Genomic DNA, 23694 nt, shown 5'->3' with positions numbered 1-23694 from the left:
ATAGTGGCTTATAATTTTCAAGAACTGACTTAAGGCATGATTTTTCTGCTTGAGGAAACATAAAATGTTTCCTTTCTCTCTAGCACATCATAATAAAACTGCAGAATATCAAAGACAAAGGAAAAATAAATCTTTACTTTTTTTTTTTTTTGAGACGGGATCTCATCCTGTAGCCCAGGCTGGAGTGCAGTGGTGCAATCACAGCTCACTGCAGCCTTGATCTCCCAGGCTCAGGTGATCCCCCACCTCAGCCTCTGAAGTGGCTGGGACTACAGGTGCATGCCACCACATCCAGCTAATTTTTGTACGTTTTGTAGAGACAGGGTTTCACCATGTTGCCCAGTATGCCCCCATCTCAGCCTCACAAAGTGCTGGGATTAGAGGTGTGAGCCACAGTGCCCAGCTAGAAAAAGGAATCTTAAGAGAAACCAGAGAGAAAGGATGGATTATATACAATGGAACCATGATTAGGTGACAGCAGATTCATCAGTAACGACCAGGTCCAGAAGTCAGTGTAAACATAGTATTTATATCTGAGTTGCTTGGTGCAATGTTGAATTCAGAGAAAATGCTCCCTGTTTGTGTATTGAACAAATTGAAAGAAAGGGAGAAAGTGGTTTTCTGTTCACATAGAAATGGATTTTTGGTTACAGGAAGAATGATTCTCCTACAAGTATACTGTTGTGAAAAAAGGACTTGCAGTCAAAAGATCCAAGTCCTATTTATTTATTTATTTATTTATTTTTACCATATGACTTTGGACTTCTCTGAGTTCACTTTTCTCTATTGTAAAATGGGGTCTACATTGCATTCTGGAAAATCGTATCCAAACCACATCCACTGAGCAATCTGTAGACCTCATTCAGCATTGGTCCTAGGGATATATCATCTAATAGGACAAAATCCCTGTCCCCAACAAGCTGCCAGCCTGGCCAGGGAGTGACTCAGGGTGCAGGCCATTGATCACCACCCAGGGTGACAAGTGCAGTAGGTACAGTGTGACATGAACGTACAAAGGAGCTAAAGGTAGCAGGGGCCTAAAGATTAAGAAGGGATAGGAGGAGAAAGTGAAAGTACATTTTATTTGAGAAAATAGCATGGACAAGCATTTAACTGCACAGACCATTGTGGAAAATGCAGGTCGTGTTGCATCAGAAAATGATGCATGGGAGCAAATGGTGTGAGGGTCAGGGAGACAAGGAGGAAGGAGGTGAAGCAAAGAGGTGGGCAAAGACCATATCCAGCCAGGACTTGTGTGCCTGGCTAAGAACCCTGGGTTTCACCCTGGAAGAGAGTGGGTGCCAGAGAAGGCCCATGTTGCTGCCCTGCCTGCTTTGCAAGGGGAGAGCACAAAATGAGAAAATGTTCTTCCAGAGCTTCATGCATCATATAAAAAGCTGGGCAGGTGGGGAGCCTAGAGTTAAAGGTAATGATAATGCCCTTTGATTGGGCAACACTCTTCTTAGCTACACTTTCTCTCTCTCAACAGGTGATGAAATTCTGGAGCTCAATGGTGAATCAATGGCTGGACTAACACATCAGGATGCTTTGCAGAAGTTCAAGGTGACCATTTCTTATCAACACGTGGCCAAACTCTGGGGCCTTCAGGCAAAGAAACCAAGCTCTCAGCATCCAAACCTACAAATTCAAATTGTGGAACCCTTCACATGAGGCACCTCACTGATGCTGCTCTTGGTGCAGGGTTAAAAGAAGACCTGACTCAGAAAATAATAGTCTGATCGGGATTGTTGTGGGGGATTTTAAAACTCTTTAATATTTATAAAATTGTTTTAAAACACTCCATGTATTTATCATGGTATATTTACAAATCTGTTTTAAGTTTTTAAGATAATTGCTAAATGATATATTTAAGTCTCCATCTAGTTAGTTCAAGTCATGACTCTATCCATCCATCTACCTATTATCTATACATCTGTCTATCTATCTATATCTATTCATCCATCTATCTATCCTTCCATCTATCTATCTATTCATCCATCTATCTGGCATATGTAGATATATATAGTTGTTGTGTGTATATATACAAATATGTCATAATATAATTTGTAATATGTATGAATATATACACACATTTATATTTCAGACACATACACACATACAAAGGTGTGTTTCCTTAAACAGTATTTCTTCATCTCACCCTGGATTGCTGCTGGGTGTTGTAGCCTTCTCTCTTTCCTTTCAGCAAGCCAAAAAGGGGCTCCTCACCCTCACCGTGAGAACCCGCCTGACGGCACCCCCTTCCCTGTGCAGCCACCTGTCTCCCCCACTGTGCCGCTCCCTGAGCTCCAGCACTTGTATCACCAAGGACAGCAGCTCCTTCGCCTTGGAAAGCCCCTCGGCTCCCATCAGCACTGCCAAGCCCAATTACAGAGTCATGGTGGAGGTTTCTCTGCAGAAAGGTAGGAGTGCTGCAGCTGCATCCCCTGCCTGGGTCTCCCAGCACTGGCTGAGTCTCCCAGGCTTTCCTCACTTGGAATCAGTCCAAAGGCAGGGCAGGATGTTGTCTTTTAGCACATTTTACAGCTATTGCATGGAGCCAGGTCTAGTCTTCTGTTTATAGAAGCTCAAGACATACCATTTGAATCTAGTCAATGTGTTCTGGGTCAGTGGTTTAAATAAAGCAAAACAAAGCAAACAAAAACTCAAACACAAAAATACCCAGATTGAGAGAGAGAGAGAGAGAATGGACCAGGAGTGGTAGCTCTGCAGTAAATATGCTAAGACGCCCTGGGCAGGCCGCCTCCCCTTCCCTGGGCCTCTGTTTCCCTACCTGTGGCAAAGAATTGAGATCCTTTCTACCTCTGACATTCACGGACAGACAGCCATTCCTTTTGCCACCCCAGGTGGGCTGCTGACTCCAGAGGGCTCGGAGCCCTCTCTGCCTGAATGCAACCAAGATGAGGCTTGGAGGATAAAGAGGAGGCGGTGAGGCACAAAGCTGGGCTCCAGCACAGGGGCCAGCATGTCTTCTAGGAGCAGAATGAAGGCCAGCATGGCTGGAGCTAGGTGGGCAGAGTGAGAGCTGACATCAGGGTACTTGGCAGAGGCAGAGAGACCCTGTGGGGCTTTGCAGCTCAATTCTCTTCTAACTGGAGTTGGAAATCCTTTAAAGATTTCGAAGCAGGGGAGTGACACATCAGCTTATTCTTCAAAAAATATCTCCTAGGGTTCTCCATGGAGAATGGCCCATAGTGTGACGAAAGTAGAGGCTTGGAAACCACTTGCAGCCATTTGGGTCAGAGGTTGGGAGTAGTGGATTTGGAGAGAAGAGGATGGGCTTGAGATATATTGTCAAAGTGGAAGGGAAGCACACATAGTTAATTCCTAGCTAGATGGATGAATAGATGGATGGATAGATGGATGAATAGATATAGATAGATAGATAGACAGATAGATAGATAATAGGTAGATGGATGGATAGAGTCATGACTTGAACTAACTAGACGGAGACTTAAATATATCATTTAGCAATTATCTTAAAAACTTAAAACAGATTTGTAAATATACTATGATAAATACATGGAGTGTTTTAAAACACTCCTGCTAGGTCGGAAGCTCCCTGAGGCCTCAGATGCCTCTGTGTGCCTGCAAGCCTGGCACAATGCTTGGCATAAGGACTGGGGCAGATAAGTCTGTGCTGGCATGGTCCCAACAGCTGTAACCAGGGCTCCCGCAGTGTATTCGCTGAGCAGGCATAAAATGGGAAAGGCATGGCCTTGGAGTGGTGTTTCCTCTGATCACTGGCATCAGAAACACCTTAGGGAGGATTTTTGTTTGCTCATTTTATATAATGCAGCTTCTAGACTCTACCCCCAGAGATTTTGCTTCAACAGTGTTTGTTCAACAAGGTGAGGTGAGGCCGAGGGATCCACATTCTAAACAAGTATCTTATGCAATTCTGACACCCATTAGACTGAAAAACTCTTGCTCTAGTCAGGACACCTGGGCTGTGGGAAGCGCTCTGACTTTTACCAAATTCTTCATCCATAAAATGGGATTGCCAACAACTGTCACGACCTCCCTTATGGGACTGCTGCGAGGACCAGCATGAGAAGGTGAAAACATTTGCCAAAGTGCTCTGTAAATCATACGTGTCGAAAGAAAACTGTAAAGGGCTTTCCCCTACTCTGTGCTCACTCCATCTGGTCCTCCTTGCCGACAGCTCCTCGTTTTCCAGGCGTTTCCATGTTGGTGAGCCCCAGGTCCTCTCCCACACACTGGGGGATCCCATCCAGCCCCACGGCCCTAACACCACCTACATGCAGCTATGTTCAAACTTTCAGCTTCCACCCTGCTTTCTCCTCTGGGTTTCGGCTTCATCTGTGCAAACATCTGCTCTACATGTCCCTGGGATAGTCCCAGACATCCTGACAGCACCCCCTTGCCTGTGCAGCCACTTGAAGTAGCCATTCCTCACTTTCCAGCACATTGCGCATGTCATTTGGGCAAAACTGAACCCCCCAGTCTTACCCTCATAGCCCCGGGCCTCCATAGCCCTCCCTGCTTTGGTAAATAACATCACCATCCGTCCAGTTACTCAAGCCAAACAGATCTCCAAGTTATTTTGATTTTATTTGTTAAGTTTCTATACTTCATCCATCAGCAAGTCTATCTTCAAAATATCTTCCATGGGCATCCGTTTCTCTCCATCGTCACTAGAGGTGAAGTCCAAGGCCACGACTGTCTCTCTCAACAGAGGCCTCTTAGCTTGTCTCCTTGCTTCCATTCTCCATGATCCATAGTTCTTTCCCTTCACAGTAGCCAGATATGTTCATAAAAATAGGAGTGAGATCATGTCACTTCCTTGTTCATAGCTTTCCTATGGCAACCCTTCTCAGTAGAGAATACACCCATTCACTGACATGCCCTTGTTGACACAGCTCCACTGAATCTGCACTTGATCCCTCTCTCTCACCGTCACTTGCTGCTCTCCCATGCAGGCTGTGTCCCTGCCACACTGGCCTTTCTGGTCCTGCAACATGGCATGCTTGCTTTTGCCCTTGGGCCTTTGCGTTGGCTGTTTCTGCTTCTGAGATGCTCTTCCCCATCTCTTCACCCCTAACTCTTGCCACTTGTATTTTAGCCTAACTAGTGTCTCCTCTGAGGCCTGAAGTAGCCATCCCTCACTTTCCAGCACATTCTGCATACATTCACCATATAATACTTATCAGTCTTAGATACTGTCCTCTCTTCTCATCTAGCTCCCTCCTTCTCTTCTTCCCTTCCTCCCTCCTTCCCTCCTTCCTTCCTAGTCTTTCCCCACTATTCCTTGCCTGCCTTGGTCACTGTTCTGACCCTAGAGTGGTGCCTGCACACAGCGACTACTCTGTGAATACGGGTGGGATGAAAGCTGTAATAACCAGGGGGCCATCTCTGTGGCACCCAATCGACGAGTAGGCCCCCTGGGAAAGTTCAGTCCCGGTCTCCCCACCCCGCCCTGTTCTGCTTCCAGAGGCCGGCGTGGGCCTGGGCATCGGCCTGTGCAGCGTTCCCTACTTCCAGTGCATCTCTGGCATTTTCGTGCACACGCTCTCACCAGGATCCGTGGCGCACCTGGACGGACGTCTCCGGTATGTCCTCCCTTCTGTTTCTGAATATACCCCCGACTTACAACCAGGGCAGAAATACCATAGAATGTCGGGAGATTGATTTGGACATGAGCTATAAAGAATGATCTTGTGGTGGAGGTCAGCCGCTCCACCCGCCAGGACACCCCCTGTTGTGGGCACTGGCTGGGGAGGGACAGGCCTCCTTCCTGCCCCACCAGGACACTCTTGGGAGGTGCATTTGCAATCTGGCTCAGAGGGAGGGAGTGAGGCTTTGCACCCCAGCCCTTCTCCAGGCCACTGGGAGGGTGGGTGCTGGCTGAGCCCCCAGAGCTAGCAGGAGTGGGGTAGACAGGGTCTTTGTTCTCAGCTCCCACAGCAGAGCCAGGTGTGGGTCCTGCCAGGACCAAACTGAGGTGGGGTGGCCTAAATTCCACATCCTGCTGTGGCCAGCACACCCCCAACCCTGCACACATTTGTGACCCTGAGAAATCCCAGGGCCGGGCCGGGAGGCAGAGAAGCTGGTGGGGATGTCGAGGCCATGCCCAGGGGGCTGGTTCAAGCCTGTGGCTGGAGCTGGGGTCTGTTTATCTAATAAAGTCCCACAGGTGCCTCAAACAAAAAACAAAAAACAACAACAACAAAAAAGAGAATGATCTGGGCATAGCTCAGAGCCATGTTCCTCAAAGTGTGGTCTGGACCAGCAGAATCAATGTCAACTGGGAACTTGTTAGAAATGTGGAATCTCAGACGTCCCACCCGGACCTGCTGAGCCAGGACCTGCATTCTAACAAAATGCACATGAACGTGTGTGCATGTTCCAGCTTCAGAAGCATCGTCTCAGAGAACGCCAGTCTAACATAGAAAACGCACTTTAATTCAGATTTAACTAATAGCGAATTTACAATGACATAAATAGGAGCTTTGATGAGGTTAATCTATGAATTCTATATGGAAATGGTGGCTTAATGACAAAAATATTAGTAAGCTGGGCACCATGGTTCACACCTATAGTCCCAGCACTTTGGGAGGCCAAGGCGAGTGAATGGCCTGAGCTCAGGAGTTCAAGACCAGCCTGGGCAACATGGCAAAACCCATCTCTACTAAACATAAAAATTAGCCGAGTGTGGTGGCACCTTCCTGTAATCCCAGCTACTTGGGAGGCTGAGGCAGGAGGCTTATTTGAGCCAGGGAGGCAGAGGTTGTAGTAAGCCAAGATTGCACCATTGCACTTCAGCCTGGGCAACAGAGCAAGACCCTGTCTCAAAAAAAAAAAAAAAAAAAAAAAGAGAGAAAATATCAGTAAGAGAAATAGAGAAATACAGGTTCTTTCTCCCATAAAATATTTTGGGGTACTCCAGATATATTTTTTATAAATAATTTCTAAGAGACGTTCCAATCTAATTTTTTTCAATAACTGATCTGAATTTGATTTAAAAATTTATCCTATTTAATTTGTTACAATACTTTGCACTCTAACATTCATGTATAGTGCAAATATATCTTCTCTCACTGGTTTTGGGTTTTCCTAAATCAGGAGAGTTTTGCCATCCTGTTAAAGGGTTTCCTACAATTGCAGTGTGTGGAAAGGCCGTCCCTGCTTATGATGCTGTCTCTCTGGAGCTTCTGAATTTGAAAGGGATTTGCTGTTATCTGCAGGAGGGTGGCAGGTGATTTGCTGAGCTGCTCTGCTGGTTCATGGGACATAACTGCAGGTTCCATGTGGTTGTTTTTGTCCTAGTACCCTCAGACAGAGAGTACCTCCTTCTTAGATCTGCAGTGGGGTAGGGATTGTTCTGGAAGCTTCTGCTTTCCTTAGCATCTGGTGCTATATAACCATGGCCTTCAGTTACAGCAGTAAAAAGGAATACGCTCCTAGCAAGGGTGAAGGAGGATGAACTCAGCAGAAGGAAGTCACAGAACACAGCAGGGGACACAGGGAAATCAGCCTCAGGAGGCTAGAGTTCCAATCCTGGACCTGCTGATGACCAACTAGGCCAGCGGTCTGCAAACTGGGGCCTATCACTGTTTTGGTTTTGTTGTTCTTGTTGTTTTAATAAAATTCTATTGGAACAAAGCCATGCTCATTTGTTTATGCCTCGTCTATGGCCACAGCTGTCATGCTATTAATATAACAGCAGAGTTGAGTAGTTTCGATAGACAGTATGGCAAAGCATGCAACACCAAAAATATTTACTCTTTGGCCCTTTGCAGAAAAAGTTTGTCAATTCCTGAGCAGACCTAGATCAGGGAAATCTATTCAACCTCTGCAACTCAATTTCCCTATCTATATCGGGAAGGGGACTGGATTATACAAATCTTCCATGTATCTATGTGACCCCATGTTTCCTTTTTTTTTTTTTTTAAGGTTTAGGTTGCTATTAACTCCCCACCTCACAACTAGAATGAATGCCATCACCTTTTCTCCTTATTTCTTTTTGCAAGAATCTCAACTGCTCTCCTGCTGAGTTATTTTTTCTGTACCATTTAGCACATATAGGATGTTAGGTCTGATATTCAACATCCTGTGTGTGCTATGTTAGATCCAATCCTTCCTCCTAACTAGTCTACTTATGGGAACCTGGAGGCCCAAAACCTGGAGGCCCAAGGAGAGGATGTGGTGGATTAAATCCTGGTTAATTGGTTATTTAGTTGAATTGGCTAAACCACACCCTCAGTCTTTAATGGGCATAGTTAAATGTGAAAAGAAGGAGGAAAGTTACAGATGAACTTTTGTTAATGTTGACCCACCGTAAATGTGAAATGTCTGCTGCTTTGTGGTTGTACAGTAAGAGGGTGTGGGATGTGCTACTTTGGTCTGCCCTGTTCTGAGTTTTGGTCTGGTGGCTAGCGGGGTCTACTTATTCATGTGATTTTTAGATCTCATCAAATAGCCCAGCCAGGAGTGGGCCCCTGGGGCAGTGACTGTTCAAATGTCTCATTGATTCACTTACTGATGGCTTCTTGTTGATGCTTGCACAGGTGTGGGGACGAGATTGTGGAAATCAGTGATTCCCCTGTGCACTGCCTGACACTCAATGAAGTCTACACGATCCTGAGTCACTGTGATCCCGGTCCAGTCCCCATCATTGTTAGCCGACATCCAGACCCACAGGTAACACCCACTAGGTTATCCTCTTCTTCTCAGGCTCACTCATTCAGTACCAAAATTGGAACAAGAAATAGACGAAAACAGAGATGTTGCTGGCTGGGTTTGTACCTGAATTCCCAAGAATCCCTTCCAAGTTTCTGTAGTAAGAATTGTCTGCAGCAGAGGTCCACTAACAAACTCCTAGATATCAGAGGCAATTGACATTAACTTAGGGAAGCTCTTACAGCTGAGTTATAAGCTCTGGGGTAGGGAAATAGAGACCCAGCGTCCCAGCTAGTAGACCAAGAGATTTATTCATTTATGCATCTAGTAGGTACCCACTGTGGGAATGTCTGGAGGTAGGTAATGAAGATACAGAGACAAGTTCATAGCACACAGTCCTGCCCTGCAGAAGCTCACAGTATCAATAAAGAGCCTGACATACAAGTAATTGCAAAACAGAGATGGTAAATCCTGTGAGAATACAGGAATATAGCAGGGAATTGTTGATAAAGTAAAAAAATACCAGAGGTTAGTTTTCTCCAGGCAAAGAATATAAGGAAGATCATTCCAGGCAGTGGGAACACAAAGTTCAATGTTACAGAGTCATGAAGGGACCTGACATGGAAGGAGAGGAGTGGGTTCTGTGGGGCTGGAATGTAGGGTACTAGGTAAGAGTGACTGAGAACAGAGGTTGGCAGGGCATTGGGGTTACACGGCAGAGGGCTTTCAACAGGATACTAAAGAGTTTGCATTTTATTCTGCATAGTGAGGAGCTATGGGAGGTCTGTAGCTGTAGATGGAGCATGTTCATATTTTAATTTTTAAACCTTTGATTGCACTGTAGAAGACAGGATAGAGTGGGTGGAGTGTGGGGTTTGTAAGAGGAAGGAAGCTGATGGTGAGAGCCTGAACTACACAGCAGCCATGAGAAGAGAAAAGAGAAGGAGCAATGTATTAGTCTGTTCTCCCACTGTTGATAGAGACATACCTGAGACTGGGTAATTTATAAAGAAAAAGAGATTTAATGGACTTACAGTTCCATGTGGCTGGGGAGGCCTCACAATCATGGCAGAAAGTGAAAGGCACGTCTCACATGGTGGCAGACAAGAGAGAATGAGAGCCAAGTGAAAGGGGAAACCCCTTATAAAATCATCAGATCTTGTGAGACTTGTTCACTATCATGAGAACAGAATGGGGGAAACTGCCCCTATGACTCAATTATCTCCCACCAGGTCCCTCCCACAACATGTGGGAATTATGGGAGCTACAACTCAAGATGAGATTTGGGTAGGGACACAGACAAACCATATCAGGCAACATGAGGCAATGCTTGGGAAGACTCAACAAGAGCTGCTGGGCAAGTGGCTCTGGGGTAAGAGAGGGAGGAACCGAAGATATCTCGAATATTTTTAGATTGGAAGACTGAGCAATGGTCTTCCACCAGAAGAGAGAAGAGGAGAAGGTAGCAGGCTTGGGAGGGAGCGAAGAGCATGATCTTAGTGTGGGACATAGTGAGGTGGAGGTACCATGGGGTGTTCAGGTAAAGATGCCCAGTAGGCAGGTTAGACTTAGGGCTGATAGCAACTATAACAGGGACCCAGGCTGGAGCTGGACTTGGGGGTTGAATCCCTGCTGTTGGTGAGAGCTCTGGGGAACCTGGAATAATCACCACAACTAGTTATTTAATCCCAGTATGCACCAGGCATGTTTTCCAAAGATGTGACCCACACAACTGCATTTAGTTGTTGTGCAGCCTCCTGAAATCAGTGTGATATTTCCCCCCCAACTCACAGATGAGGAAACTGAGGCTTAGAAAGGACAAATAAGTTTCCCAATGGTGAAGCTGCTAAGTAAAGAAGCTAAGATTTAAATCTAGCAAAGCCTGTGCTTTGAACTCACTGACTCCCAAACTCCCAGTGACACTTGGACAGAGTGGAGTAATGAGGAAAATCAATATATAATGGTGTGGTAGAATTCAAACCCAGCCCCATTCTATGGATTGCACACTGGGGCTAAACACACCAGAGACAAGCAAACTTCTTAATTAAGACAAACAAATAATTGGCCTAAATCTCTGGACAATACAAGAAAAGAAAGAGGTCCCAATTAATTTATCATTTCCTCTTGCTGCTTTTAGGACTACGGCAGAAAATCAGTGGAGTAGGGGTCAGGTTGTGGGCAAATGCTGTAGCCCTGGGCTTAAGGAATGTGCATTCTCCCAGAGAGATGGGACACACACAGAGAGGCCACAGAGGTGAGGGCCTTGAGAGTGAGGGAGCTGGAGTTCCAGCTGCTCAGATAAGGGAGCCAGGCCAGAAAGGACAGGTAAGGTTCAGAGCAGCAGAAAGGCAAAGACACCCTAGGCAGCGGAGATCCAGGGGCACAGGCATAGGGCAGAGAGAAGAGAGCCAGGCCCAGCAGCAGAATGCCTGGCAAGTGTCCAGTCTGCTGCTTGCTTACGGTTAATTTGGGCAACTCATCTAACCTCCAAGAGCCTCTGGTTCCTCAACTCTGACATGGGGGAGTGGTCTTTACCTTACAGGACTGTTGTAGATAGTAACTCTCCTCTATTAAGAGTTTACCATCTGCCAGGCATTGTGCCCAAGACTTTAAATGATTTATTTATTGTTGTTTATTGTGGTAAAATACACATAACATAAAATTTACCATCTTAACCATTTTTTAAGTGTACAGTTCAGTGGCATTAAGGACATTCTCATTGTTGTGCAACCATCGTCACCATCCGTCTCCAGAACTCTTTCCATCTTTCAGAATTTAAACTCTATCAATTAAACAAGTCCCTATGTTCTCCTACCCGCAAGTCCTGGGAACCACCATTTTACTTTCTGTCTCTATGATTTTGACTACTCTACGTTCATCGAAGTGGAGTCATATAAAGTTGGTCCTTTTGTGTCTGGCTTATTTGACTTCGCATAATGTCCTCAAGGTTCATTTATGTTGTAGCATGGGCCAGAATTTCCTTCCTTTTTAAGGTGGAATAATCTTCTAGTGTGTGTGTGTGTGTGTGTGTGTGTGTGTGTGTGTGTGTGTGCGCGCGCGCGCGCGCACGCGTGTGAATCACATGCTGTTTATCATCTGTTTTTGGGTACTTGGGTTGTTTCCATCTTTTGACTATTGTGAATAATGCTACAATAAACATGGCGTACAGATTCCTCTGAGATACTGACTTCCATTCTTTTAAGGTATATACCCAGAAGTGGAATTGCTGGGTCATATGGTAATTCTATTTTTAAGTTTTTGAGGAGCCTTCAAACTGTTTTTCACAGTGGCTACACCATTTTACATTCTTATCAACAGAGCCCAAGTGTCCCGATTTCTCCATATCCTTGCCAATACTTTGTTATTTTCCTTTCTTTTCTTTTTTGAGATGGAGTCTCACTCTGTCACCCAGGCTCTAGTGCAGTGGCACGATCTCGGCTCACTGCACTGGGTTCAAGTGATTCTCCCACCTCAGCCTCACTAGTAGCTGGGATTACAGGTGTGCACCACTACACTGGCTAATTTTTGTATTTTTAGTAGAGATGGGGTTTCACCATGTTGGTCAGCCTGGTCTCAAACTCCTGACTTCAAATGATCTGCCTGCCTCAGCCTCCCAGAGTGCTGGGATTAGAAGCATGAGCTACCATGCCCAGCCTCTTTTCTTTTTGTTTATAGTAGCCATCCTAATGTCCTAATGTGTGTGAGGTGGTAACTCAGTGTGGTTGTGATTTGCATTTACCTAATCATTAGTGATGTTAAGCATTTTTTCATTTGCTTTTTGGCTGTTTGTATATCTTCTTTGAAGAAATGTCTATTCAGGTTCTGTGCCCAGTTTTTAATCAGGTTGTTTTGTTGTTGTTGTTGTTGCTGAGTTGTAGGTGTTCTTTATATAATCTGCAACTCAACCATTTTTCTGAAATATGATTTGTAAATATTTTCTCCAATTATATGAGTTGCCTTTTCAATCTGTTGATGATGTCCTTTTGATGCACAGACGTTTTTGATTTTTACACAGTCCAATTTATCTATTTTTTTGTTTCCCGTACTTTCGATGTCAAATAATTTATTTTTAAAAAACCTGTCCTCATTTTGAAATTGGTTTTATTATTGTTATTATTTTACAGAAGGAAGAAATGGAAGCTTAGGAGGTTAAGTAACTTGGCTAGGTGTTTACACCTAGACAGTAGAGGAACTGGGACTAGAACACAGGCTTTGGACTCTAAGACTTCTACTCTTAACTATTACTCTAAAGTGATAATAAACTGTGAGTCACAGCTCAGACAGTATAATAGTGATTGTGTTGATTACGACATTGTTGATAATGATGATGTCATGACAGCGTTGCCAAGAATGGACTAGCTCATAGAGATAACCTATGAAGTGGTAACTTTGTCTAGAATTTTCCTGCAAGTAGTGGGAAGAAGGTTGGAGAGTTGAGGGGGCTTCCTTGGGAACCCCTGCATTGATAGACTTTGGACTTTATCTAGAAGATACTGAGGAACCATTGATTCCCAGGGTATGTCTGGAAATGGAATTTGTCAGCTATTTGCAGAGTGGGTTGAAAGGAAAAAAATTTAGAATCCAGTGGCCCAGCTTTGGAGCTGGTACAGGGCTGGAAGCCTGATGCAGGAGCTTCCACTGTTTGTTTGAGGAGATGATTGATATTTTCTAGGTCTCTGAACAGCAACTCAAAGAAGCTGTGGCCCAGGCTGTGGAAAACACCAAGTTTGGAAAGGAGAGGCATCAGTGGAGTCTGGAAGGTAAGACAAATGGTGAACTTTGATGTAAAATATCTTTGCCTTCTTAGAAAGCTTAGGATTTATCCATTAACTCATCGTCTATCCAGGGAATAGTAACAGCATTTACCATAGACCAGCATAGTATGTAGACAAAGGCTGAAAACTAGCAGCCCACCAGCTAAATTTAGCTTATATTTTTGCTTTGTTTGGAAGACACAAGATTTTAAAAGCATCTGAATTTAAATTGCTACAAATGTGCCAGGCTCTCTCCAGCTCCCTATGGTCCCCACCATTCCCTTTATCCTGTACCAAGTTGCCATTCACACAATAGCCCCTGTAGGCATTTGAGTTTGCAACCCCTAGTTTATAATAATAGAATACTGGAAAAGTTAACATTTGGGAATATAATTCTGACATTTATTTAATTCTTATAATGTCAGAGACTGTGTTAATTCATGCATTCACACATAATTTTTATGCACATTTTATAAAAAAAAGTGAGGCCCTCAGAGACTCTCTTACTCAAAGTCATACCACTAGAGCACAGAAGCTTTGGAATGGAAATCCAGCTGGCTTGACTCCCGTGCCTAGCCATTGGGCATTGGTCACGTCTACCATGGAACATCCTTAATGATAGAACAACATGCAACCATTGGCACTGATAGTGACAAGAAATTAAATGATCTGGGGAAATGTTCAGAGAAAAGAACAGAATACAACATTTTATTTCAGCTCTGGTCTATTATTTCTACCTACCCAACATGCATATATGCTTGGGAAAGCATGACAGAGAAACTCACCAAAATTTTGACAGTAGTTATTTCTGGCTGATAGGAACACAGGTGAGGTGAATTTTTACTTTCATTCCTTCCTTCTTGTGGCTGAGTTTTCTCTAAGGAGGATGCATTATTTCATGATCAAGAAAAAAACAAGAGAAAACTTTTTATTTAAACAGAAAGTGAGTTAGGAGCTTGGCTGGCCTTGGTTCTCTCTCATGCGGCTCCTCTGGCTTTCCTGGTCTCTCAGAATGAGCTGGAATTTGAGCAAGAGACTAGATTTCAATCCTCTCCCACCCCCTCCAGCTGTGATTTTAGGAAAGGGGCACCCTTGACAGCTTACCACTAGAGAGAAGGGCCTCTCAAGGATACGTGGGTAGCCCTAGTGCTGGAAACTAGGGTAGGAGGTACTGAGAACCAGGAAGAAGGGCTAATGGGAAGGGAGGGAGGAAGGTGCAATGGCTAAGAAATAGCAGCTTTCTGCCCTCACCTCACCCTCAACTGGAAAGAAATGGTGACTTCTTCATGTAAGATTCAAAGTGCCTTGACAGGTAGTTTCTCTCTCTTTGTTACTGAGCCTCAAAATAACCCTAGTGACTTTAAAATTATCATCCTCATTTTATAGATGCAGAAATGGAGTTGGGTCCCCCAGGAAGCCAACTCTGAGATGGAGTGTGGTCTGCAGCGTGTTTATTAGGAAGCGTCCTGGGGATCACTACCTGTGGCAGGGAGGGGAGCAGGCAGGGTAGATAGAGGGAGGATGGAGCTGAGATGCACACCCAACAGCTTCAGCCAAGCCCTGGAGCTCTGCAGCTGAAGTCCCCATTAGAGTTGTCCCGAGTTGGCCAACATAGCTGGGCCTCTGTAACCCTATCTCCAGCAGTCCCTGGAGATGGGCTGCCCCCTTGGACAAGGCAGCTGTCGGCAGCTGTGGCAGCCCCTGGAGGGACCCACAGCTGAAAGTAGTCTGCCAACAGCACTCCCCACAGCTGGGACACCAAGCCCTTCCTCGTGGGTGATCTGGGTGGCATATCTCCATATACATTAGTCATAGGCTCAGAAAGCTTGAATGATTTTCCCAGCCCAAAGTCATACAGCTTGATGGGGACCAACACCAAGACTGCCATACTCCAGATCCAGAGTGACTTCAGATAAGAAGCAGATGGCCAGTGTGAAGTGTGCTGCCCGCGGCATTCGCAGGCGAGGCCAGGGGGTGTTTCTGTTTTCTGAAACTCAGCTGCGAAGATTCCCTTGTGCTTCCCACACAGGTGTCAAAAGACTGGAAAGCAGTTGGCACGGGCGGCCCACCTTGGAGAAGGAGCGAGAGAAGAACTCAGCACCCCCGCATCGCAGGGCTCAGAAGGTCATGATCCGCTCCAGCAGTGACAGCAGCTACATGTCTGGGTCCCCAGGGGGAAGTCCTGGGAGTGGCAGTGCTGAGAAGCCGTCCTCTGACGTGGACATCAGCACACACAGCCCCAGCCTGCCTCTGGCACGGGAGCCAGTGGTGCTTTCTGTAGCACCCTCCAGGCAGCCCCAGGAGAGCCCGCCCCTCCCAGAGAGCCGGGACAGCCACCCACCGCTAAGACTGAAGAAACCCTTTGAGATTTTGGTGAGAAAGCCTACGTCCTCCAAGCCCAAGCCTCCACCCAGAAAATACTTTAAAAGTGACAGTGACCCTCAGAAGAGTCTGGAAGAGAGAGAGAACTCCTCATGCTCTTCTGGGCACACCCCGCCCACCTGTGGCCAGGTAAGAGGATGGGTCCACAGGTCGAGTGTTTCCAGGACCAGACTCAAAATCTTGAGCATGGGCAAATTAGCAAGTTAGTGTTAGCAGGGCCAGAATGAAGGTTTCTCCTGCTCCACCAGAGAGAAGCTGTTGCTTAGGACTCAGCTGAGGACTGACCATGGAAAGATGGGTTTGAAGGTTGACAGATAATTGAAGTCCCAGTCCTGCTTGCTGGCATCTGGGTTCCCACCCATAACACACTGGAATTTAAGGTGTCATTTTCACTCACCATGAAGGAAAAATACCAGGGCCCCTGCAGGGTCATAGTCTTTGCACGTGGATCTTTGAGTGTCCTGCTTGTAGGGAGAATAGTGGCTTAAATAACGTGGTGGCTCAGGCCTGTAATCCCAGCACTTTGGGAGGCTGAGCCGGGTAGCTCTTGAGTTCAGGAGTTCAAGACCAGCCTGGCCAAGATGGTGAAACCCTGTCTCTACTAACAATACAAAAATTAGCCGGGCGTGGTGGCAGGTGCCTGTAATCCCAGCTACTCGGGAGGCTGAGGCAGGGAATTGCTTAAACCCAGGAGGCGGAGGTTGCAGTAAGCCAAGATTGCACCACTGCACTCCAGTCTGGGCGACAGGGCAAGACTCCGTCTCAAAAAACAAAACAAAACAAAAAGCAACTAAAAAGGGACAAGAGCTGCTTACCCTGCTTCCTAAGTGAGGGGACTAGTATCATTTTGAGAAACTGGCTCCTATTTCTTCCCCAGTTATCTTTTCCTCCTCACTTCCTTAGGCATGGATCCTTGGGGAGACCCCACCAATCTGTTAATTGGGGCTGCATGTAGTGGCTCCTTCCAAGGGCTATTGTGAGGATTAAAGGTAACCACTTAAGGCAAGTACCTGACAGCATCTCAGGCATATTAGCATTCATTGCCGTGATCTTTCCATCAGGCCCCTTAAAGCCCTCCTTTCCACCCCTTGCATAAAAGGCAGACTGACTGACAGGCAGCTGCTGTGTCTGGAAGCATTTTTATGCGCAGGCTAACTACACTGGCTACTTTCATGTATATTGTGTCAATTACATCTTACAACCACCTGATGGTGAGAGTCCCAGTTGTGCAAAGAGGGAGCTGAGAAACTCGCTCAAGTTCACATTGCTAGTGGGTCACGGTTACCCACTATGCCACACTGAGTTTCCCATCCTTACCCAGAAGCTGCCTCCCCCATCACGGAACGGCCCCGCAGGGGCCCTGGCCCTTCCCTTAAGCACACCGTGGGCAGTTGGGAGGGGGCCTCTGGAAGTCCCCTAAAACAATCTACAGTGAGGGTTGGCAAGCTTCAGGAGGGGTAGTGGAGACAGGGTGTTGGGTAGGAGGGGTGAAAGTGAAGGAGGGAGGAGGAAGCCAGGTTACTAAAAAGGAAGTGCAGTTTTGCAGAGCGCTGGCAGGATGTGGCTGGTTAGCAACACATGATAGAGTTCTCAGATGGATCTGTTCTCCCACCCCCTCTTTTAAGCCCATATTTCATTTTCCCTTGGGCCTGAGACCTATGAGTCCAGAAGGGCAAATCAGGAGCAGCCAGCTGAGAAGCCAGTCATTTTGCCTTCCTCCTGGAGGCCCAGAAAAGAATGAATGCAGTTGCCACAGCAGGTCTGTCCCAGTGATGCCCTCAGCAGAGCCACATAGGGTCAGGGAGTATTCCCAAGTAAGGCATCTGGAGAAAGAACTGGGGTGTCCTCAGGGAAGCCCAGGCAGGGAACTTCCCCACAGGTCACCTTTCCTGCCCTGTGTGCCTCGGCAGAATACCGGGCTCCCTCCCGTACCCGCCCCCAACAGCACCGTCTCCTAGAGACAAGGCCGTTCTGCAGCTGCCCTCCTCTGTCTGCTCTGCTCTGTCCCATGTGGCCGGCAGATCCTTCTCCCACAAAGATTTCCATAAAAGCAATCAGCATGACATACTTTTATTGGGTACTGGGGGGTCACAGAAAAAGGATCACAGCACGCAATAGAAAACAGGAAGCAATTTGCTTGAGGTCGCTCTCAAAATTTCCTTGACCGTTCCTGGGGATTTCTCACTGGGTGTTTTCTTCCGTGGCCACGGTGTCCACTGCCTCACCCTCCCACTTTTCCCTCCCTGTAGTCTTTTCTCTACAGGGTCCCAAGACTGTTGTCAAGCTGCTATGGATGACCCCCAAATCTTTCCCATCTACCCTAATTCAAGGGGACTTAACTCTCACAACCAATATGAACTTTGGGATATTTTCTTCAACAAAAAACTAACATCCCTCTTATAGAAAATCAGCCTAAACTCTCACCTGTGCTTAAAAAAACTTCAACACACAACAGGATTTTGTAAGAATCCTTTCTTAGAAAACAAACAAAAACATACTTTCTCCCCTCTATGCTGAATCCACTCTCTCCCTCTTTCCTTCTTTCTCTTCTCCCTCCTTCATCCACCAAGCACTGTTCCAGGAAACACTAGTAAGAGAAAAATTTGTGTAAAATCAAATTTATTTCGGGGCTAATTTTGAAGTCTCCCATGAAGAGGATGCAATATTGGATGTGTTGATGAAAAGACAAAACACATTTGTCTCTGTTCTAAGATGTAAAGCTGCATTGACTGAAGTTGGTATCACATGTGGCTGCCTGTAAAAGAGCTAACAATTCATGAATGTCAACAGATGTCAACTTACAGAGCTCCCAACCCGGTGAAATTAAATTTCATCCACATGTCATTTCTCTTGTGGACAAGAGTCTTAAGAGATCATCAGGCCAATATTTGAAGCTTCTAATGCCATGACTCAGCCTTACTTTTTTAAGGGCTGGTTCGAAAAGCCCAATGATTCCTTTGAAATTGGTTGATCTCTCAATATTTCATAATGTTCTCCTAAAGCTCGGTTCTACAGTAGGGAACTTGAGCTGAGGCAATGCTCTGTGAATACATTTCTAACTTTTGTAGACCTTTCCTTCCCCCAAAATGTTTATTGTCAATGTAGATCTTAAATTTCAGGCCATGGATATTTGCCATTTCTTTTTTAGTCCCAAAGGATGCATTTGTTCCTTCCTCCTTCCTTCCTCTCTGGAAGGAAGCCTGTAGCCATGTCAAATGGCCCATCATTACACAAATCTGGAATGAACCAGATGTGGAGGCCACCACAGTATAGCAAAGCATTTCTCTTGCAGACGATCAAATACAGGCGGCATCGTTTTGATGAAGTCTGCCTTCTCAATCTTTTTTTCCAGATGGGTATTATGTTTGGTCGGGCTATGTCTCTGGAACACTATTCTTCTGCCTCTCTGCCTGGAAAATTCTTACTCTGTCTATGAAGCGGACAGAAAGCACTTCTCTAGGAAGCTTTCTCCACCTCTGGGATGGAACTGGTCTCTCTGTTTCCTCTGGGCCCTGACAGCACCTTAAGCACACTGTGTAATAATCCAAACTCTTCAAGTATTGCATAGCTATTCGGAGCCTGTCCATCTTGTCCCTAGGCTGTTTTGGGAAGGACCCCAGGGCTGCATCCAGGCTCAGTGGTGGAAACAATTCTGCAACAGATTGAGGATGTCACCCTAGGTGCCACAGAGGGGAGCAATGGCACAGGTGCTGAGTATCTGCCATCTTTTGCAGAACACTTACTAAATATTTGAAGAGTGCTTAACAAGTGACAGCAATTGACAAGCATTTTCCTGAGTGCTCTAACCTTAGGGAACACTAGCTGCCAGGTTTTTTGCTGCCTTGTTTCTACGCTGCTCTATACCCTCCTGGGGTGGGTAGTTCACCAGGATGCAGTTGTAACTGAAGCAATGCCAGTCCCTCCACACTCAAAGCCTTTTGTTCCTATCACAAAGAGCCAGGGTCTTCACGTATGTCAACAGTATGAGCCCATGACCTGGACACAAGGTTTCTGGAAGTCAAGGGATGCTCTGCATGTCTAGGAGGTGCTGGCTCTGCCATGTCAGCACCAAGGAGAAAAGAATCCTCTTTACATGGCTGCTGATGAACTTCTCATTGAAAGCAGCTCAATATCCGTTTTTCCGTCCCAATCAAAGCGTGTCTCGCTTTCTCACGGCTTGAGGCTACCGTTTTGACATGGTCTCGCTTCCTGTTTACACCACAGGAAGCCAGAGAGCTGCTGCCACTGCTGCTACCACAGGAAGACACAGCAGGGAGAAGCCCTAGTGCCTCCGCCAGCTGCCCAGGACCTGGTATCGGCCTACAGACCAAGTCCTCCACAGAGGGCGAGCCAGGGCGGAGAAGAGCCAGCCCAGGTAAGCTTTCATTGAGACCTTCCAAAAGGAAGGGTCTTGTGAAAAAAGGTGCAGGGATAAGATAAGAGCACAAATTGGCCTGAGGATCAGAGTGCTCTGCACTGACATCACCACTGGACCTGGCTGATCAACAGTCAAGGGTTCCAGGTGCTGGGCAGCAGCACTGTGGAGGTGCTGTCCAGGGTGGGGAGCCTCCTGGGTGGACGGGTGATGCTGTGGGGGTGGCAGCAGGAATGCAGGCCATTCTGGATAATTGGGAGGATGCAGCCCTTGGAAGAGGTCCAAAGACACACCCACCCAGCCATCCTGGGCAGCTGTCTCTAGGCTGCCAACATTCCAGTTGCAACAGTCCTGCTGCATTCAGGATTTCTGAGTCAGAGAATGCAATGCCAGAAAAGTATAAATAGCATCTACCAGTGGTCACCTCCTCCATGAGGTGGATAGCAAGGGTGTGTCCACATGGTACACCTGACAATGCTGAGACATGACTTGAATATTTGTTTGCTTGCTAGAGAGAGCATAGGACTTGAAGTCAGGGAATCCTGGATCTGTCTGTCATTAGTATGATTCTGAGCAACCTACTTTGCCTTTCTGAGCCCAGATTCGCTCATCAGCAATGCGTGGAAGAGCACGTAGACCCCAAGCATATGATGCATTCAGCAAGCACACATTGAATGCTGGCTTCATGAGGCCCTGTGCTAGATGCTGCGGGGGAGAGAGAAAGGGATGAGACCAGGTAGTCAGGTCCTGCCTCCAAGGAGCAACTAGTAGTGGCAGGAAATAAACATATAGGCTATAAACCATATGACTGTTTGAGAAACACTACAGAAAAAGCTCATGAAAGACTTTTGGAGGGCCAAGGGACATTTTGGAAAGATCTAGCACATCTCACCCAGAGCAGAGGCCCTGCGCGTGGAGGCTCCTCTCCCTTAGTCACCCTAATTGAGGAACATACTAGCGAAAGCAAACGCCTCAGTGTTTAACTGACAGGAGGTTGTCACTCCAATCTGCAAAGGGCTTGCCTGTGGAACCTCTGCCTCCTGATTCTCACAACAGCACCTTACAGCCAAGCCATTCAAAAATGCAGAAACAGGCTGGAGGCCTGGGCTCACTTGCCCAAGGCCAGTCTCTTAGATCGTGCAGAATTTCTCTTTGATATCATCAAGGTGTAATACTTCATGATTCACTTCTTTTGAAACCTGGCATTGAGACAAGGGACAGGAGGGATCAGAGTTCCTTAAACTGGGTTGCGTTCCAGTAGCAAGCATCCCCCAAGGCACACAGGCCAGCCTCCCTCTGCCCCTGGGAAAGAGAGCCAGGACACACTCTCCCCTACCCATGCAGATATGATGCTGGTTCAATGCTGGCTTCTGAGAAAGACTCCTATGTGCTCCAGGGCAGGCCTGAGGTCCTGGTTGGCACAGAGCAGGTTGCACATTGCAATCCCCTGCTCATCACATTCCCAACACCCAGGCTGCATCCCAGGTATCTTCAGTCAGTAGCTAGTGGTGGGCGTCAGTATTTTTCAGGGCTCTCCAGATTCCAGTATGTAGCCAAGGTTGAGAATCCTACTTCACAGATTTCTTTCTACCTGGAACCTTCTCCTCAGCTTTTGAGGGAGGGAAAACACTCCTTTGCCGAGAGCAAGCTGATCAATGACCTGTGTATAGGCAGAGCAGCAAACACACGGCTTCAGGGCCAGGCAGGTACATACATGGGAAATGCTGGCTGGGTGAGAGGGAGCGTGAAGAGCTGTGGGAAGCTGGGGCGGCCCCACTGGAAGCCGTGCACAGGCACCTTGCTTTTTGATGACATGGGTAGGTCAAAGCACAAACAGCTGCCAACTCATGACCTTTGTCTTAAAAGTTTAAACGGCAAGAGAATTGCTTTGGCTTTTACACATTTAACACGGTATCTTGGAGGCTCCTTAGTGCAGTAGAAAGGACATAAACTTCGAGAGTCAGGAGACATGGGGTCTTGCCCGAGCACTGCCATCAGATGGCCCCTTACCCTTCTTGAAATGTAAAATGCCAGAGGTCGGCCCAGATATTCTCTGAGCACCCTTCCAGGCCTAAAACACTAGGATACTGTGAGATTAACTCCTACTTCTGGTTCTTCGCTCCTGCCTGTTGGCAGCTCAGTCAGGTGACAGCACCTGGAGTTCACCCACCTGGGTGTCCTCCACTTCTGCTAATCTCCTCCTCTTGAATCCTTCTTGCTATTCAGCTTGGAAACTAGAATTTAGGAAGAAAAGTCACTGTATGATGTAATGCACAGCTCTGGCCTTGTTTCTGCACTGTAGTGACCCAAACATCCCCGATAAAACACCCACTGCTCAAGAGGCAGGCTCGGATGGACTATAGCTTTGATACCACAGCCGAAGACCCTTGGGTTAGGATTTCTGACTGCATCAAAAACTTATTTAGCCCCATCATGAGTGAGAACCATGGCCACATGCCTCTACAGCCTAATGCCAGCCTGAATGAAGAAGATGGGACACAGGGCCACCCAGATGGGACCCCACCAAAGCTGGACACCGCCAATGGCACTCCCAAAGTTTACAAGTCAGAAGACAGCAGCACTGTGAAGAAAGGTCCTCCTGTGGCTCCCAAGCCAGCCTGGTTTCGTCAAAGCTTGAAAGGTTTGAGGAATCGTGCTTCAGATCCAAGAGGGCTCCCTGATCCTGCCTTGTCCACCCAGCCAGCACCTGCTTCCAGGGAGCACCTAGGATCACACATCCGGGCCTCCTCCTCCTCCTCCTCCTCCATCAAGCAGAGAATCAGCTCCTTTGAAACCTTTGGCTCCTCTCAACTGCCTGACAAAGGAGCCCAGAGACTGAGCCTCCAGCCCTCCTCTGGGGAGGCAGCAAAACCTCTTGGGAAGCATGAAGGAGGACGGTTTTCTGGACTCTTGGGGCGAGGGGCTGTACCCACTCTTGTGCCCCAGCAGCCTGAGCAAGTACTGCCCTCGGGGTCCCCTGCAGCCTCTGAGGCCAGAGACCCAGGTGTGTCTGAGTCCCCTCCCCCAGGGCGGCAGCCCAATCAGAAAACTCTCCCCACTGACCCGGACCCACTCCTAAGGCTGCTGTCAACACAGACTGAGGAATCTCAAGGCCCAGTGCTCAAGACGCCAAGCCAGCGAGCACGGAGCTTCCCCCTGACCAGGTCCCAGTCCTGTGAGACGAAGCTACTTGATGAAAAGACCAGCAAACTCTACTCTATCAGCAGCCAAGTGTCATCGGCTGTCATGAAATCCTTGCTGTGCCTTCCGTCTTCTATCTCCTGTGCCCAGACTCCCTGCATCCCCAAGGAAGGGGCATCTCCAACATCATCCTCCAATGAAGACTCAGCTGCAAATAGTTCTGCTGAAACATCTGCCTTGGACACGGGGTTCTCGCTCAAGTGAGTTTCTACACCCGGTGTTTCTCTTTACCTTTCTCATCTTTTTCTTTCTCATCTTTATTTTTAAAAATAATTCTATATATCATTTTAAAAATTCTCAGATATATTGATTAAAGAATTG

The 23694-nt window shown here is 46.8% G+C and overlaps 2 protein-coding genes across 8 annotated transcripts in view; one reads left to right on the top strand and one right to left on the bottom strand.

The window, feature by feature from the left end:
- IL16 (interleukin 16) overlaps window positions 1-23694 on the top strand; it is a 108712-nt gene that overhangs the window by 76290 nt on the left and 8728 nt on the right. For 5 of the 6 annotated variants that reach the window (XM_032175578.2, XM_032175577.2, XM_032175579.2 and 2 more), the window contains 8 exons: window positions 1490-1563; window positions 2204-2420; window positions 5474-5591; window positions 8550-8682; window positions 13334-13421; window positions 15445-15926; window positions 20022-20172; window positions 22475-23573. In XM_032175578.2, coding sequence (XP_032031469.1) covers window positions 1490-1563; window positions 2204-2420; window positions 5474-5591; window positions 8550-8682; window positions 13334-13421; window positions 15445-15926; window positions 20022-20172; window positions 22475-23573 — 2362 coding nt within the window. Of the gene's footprint in view, window positions 1-1489; window positions 1564-2203; window positions 2421-5473; window positions 5592-8549; window positions 8683-13333; window positions 13422-15444; window positions 15927-18542; window positions 18615-20021; window positions 20173-22474; window positions 23574-23694 lie in introns of those variants that run through there. The other variant, XM_032175585.2, reaches the window with a different exon arrangement.
- Window positions 13436-23694, bottom strand: part of STARD5 (StAR related lipid transfer domain containing 5) — a 32090-nt gene continuing 21831 nt past the window's right edge. Inside the window, exon 9 of one of the 2 annotated variants that reach the window (XR_009209546.1) lies at window positions 13436-14292. The gene's annotated coding sequence lies outside the window, so the exon portion shown is untranslated. Of the gene's footprint in view, window positions 14293-21776; window positions 21833-23694 lie in introns of those variants that run through there. The other variant, XR_009209547.1, reaches the window with a different exon arrangement.

Source organism: Hylobates moloch, unplaced genomic scaffold, assembly GCF_009828535.3.
Source record: "Hylobates moloch isolate HMO894 unplaced genomic scaffold, HMol_V3 SCAFFOLD_14, whole genome shotgun sequence".
Lineage (NCBI taxonomy): Eukaryota > Metazoa > Chordata > Mammalia > Primates > Hylobatidae > Hylobates > Hylobates moloch.
The sequence above is the reverse complement of the archived record's forward strand: the minus strand, read 5'-3'. Positions and strand labels throughout refer to the sequence as shown.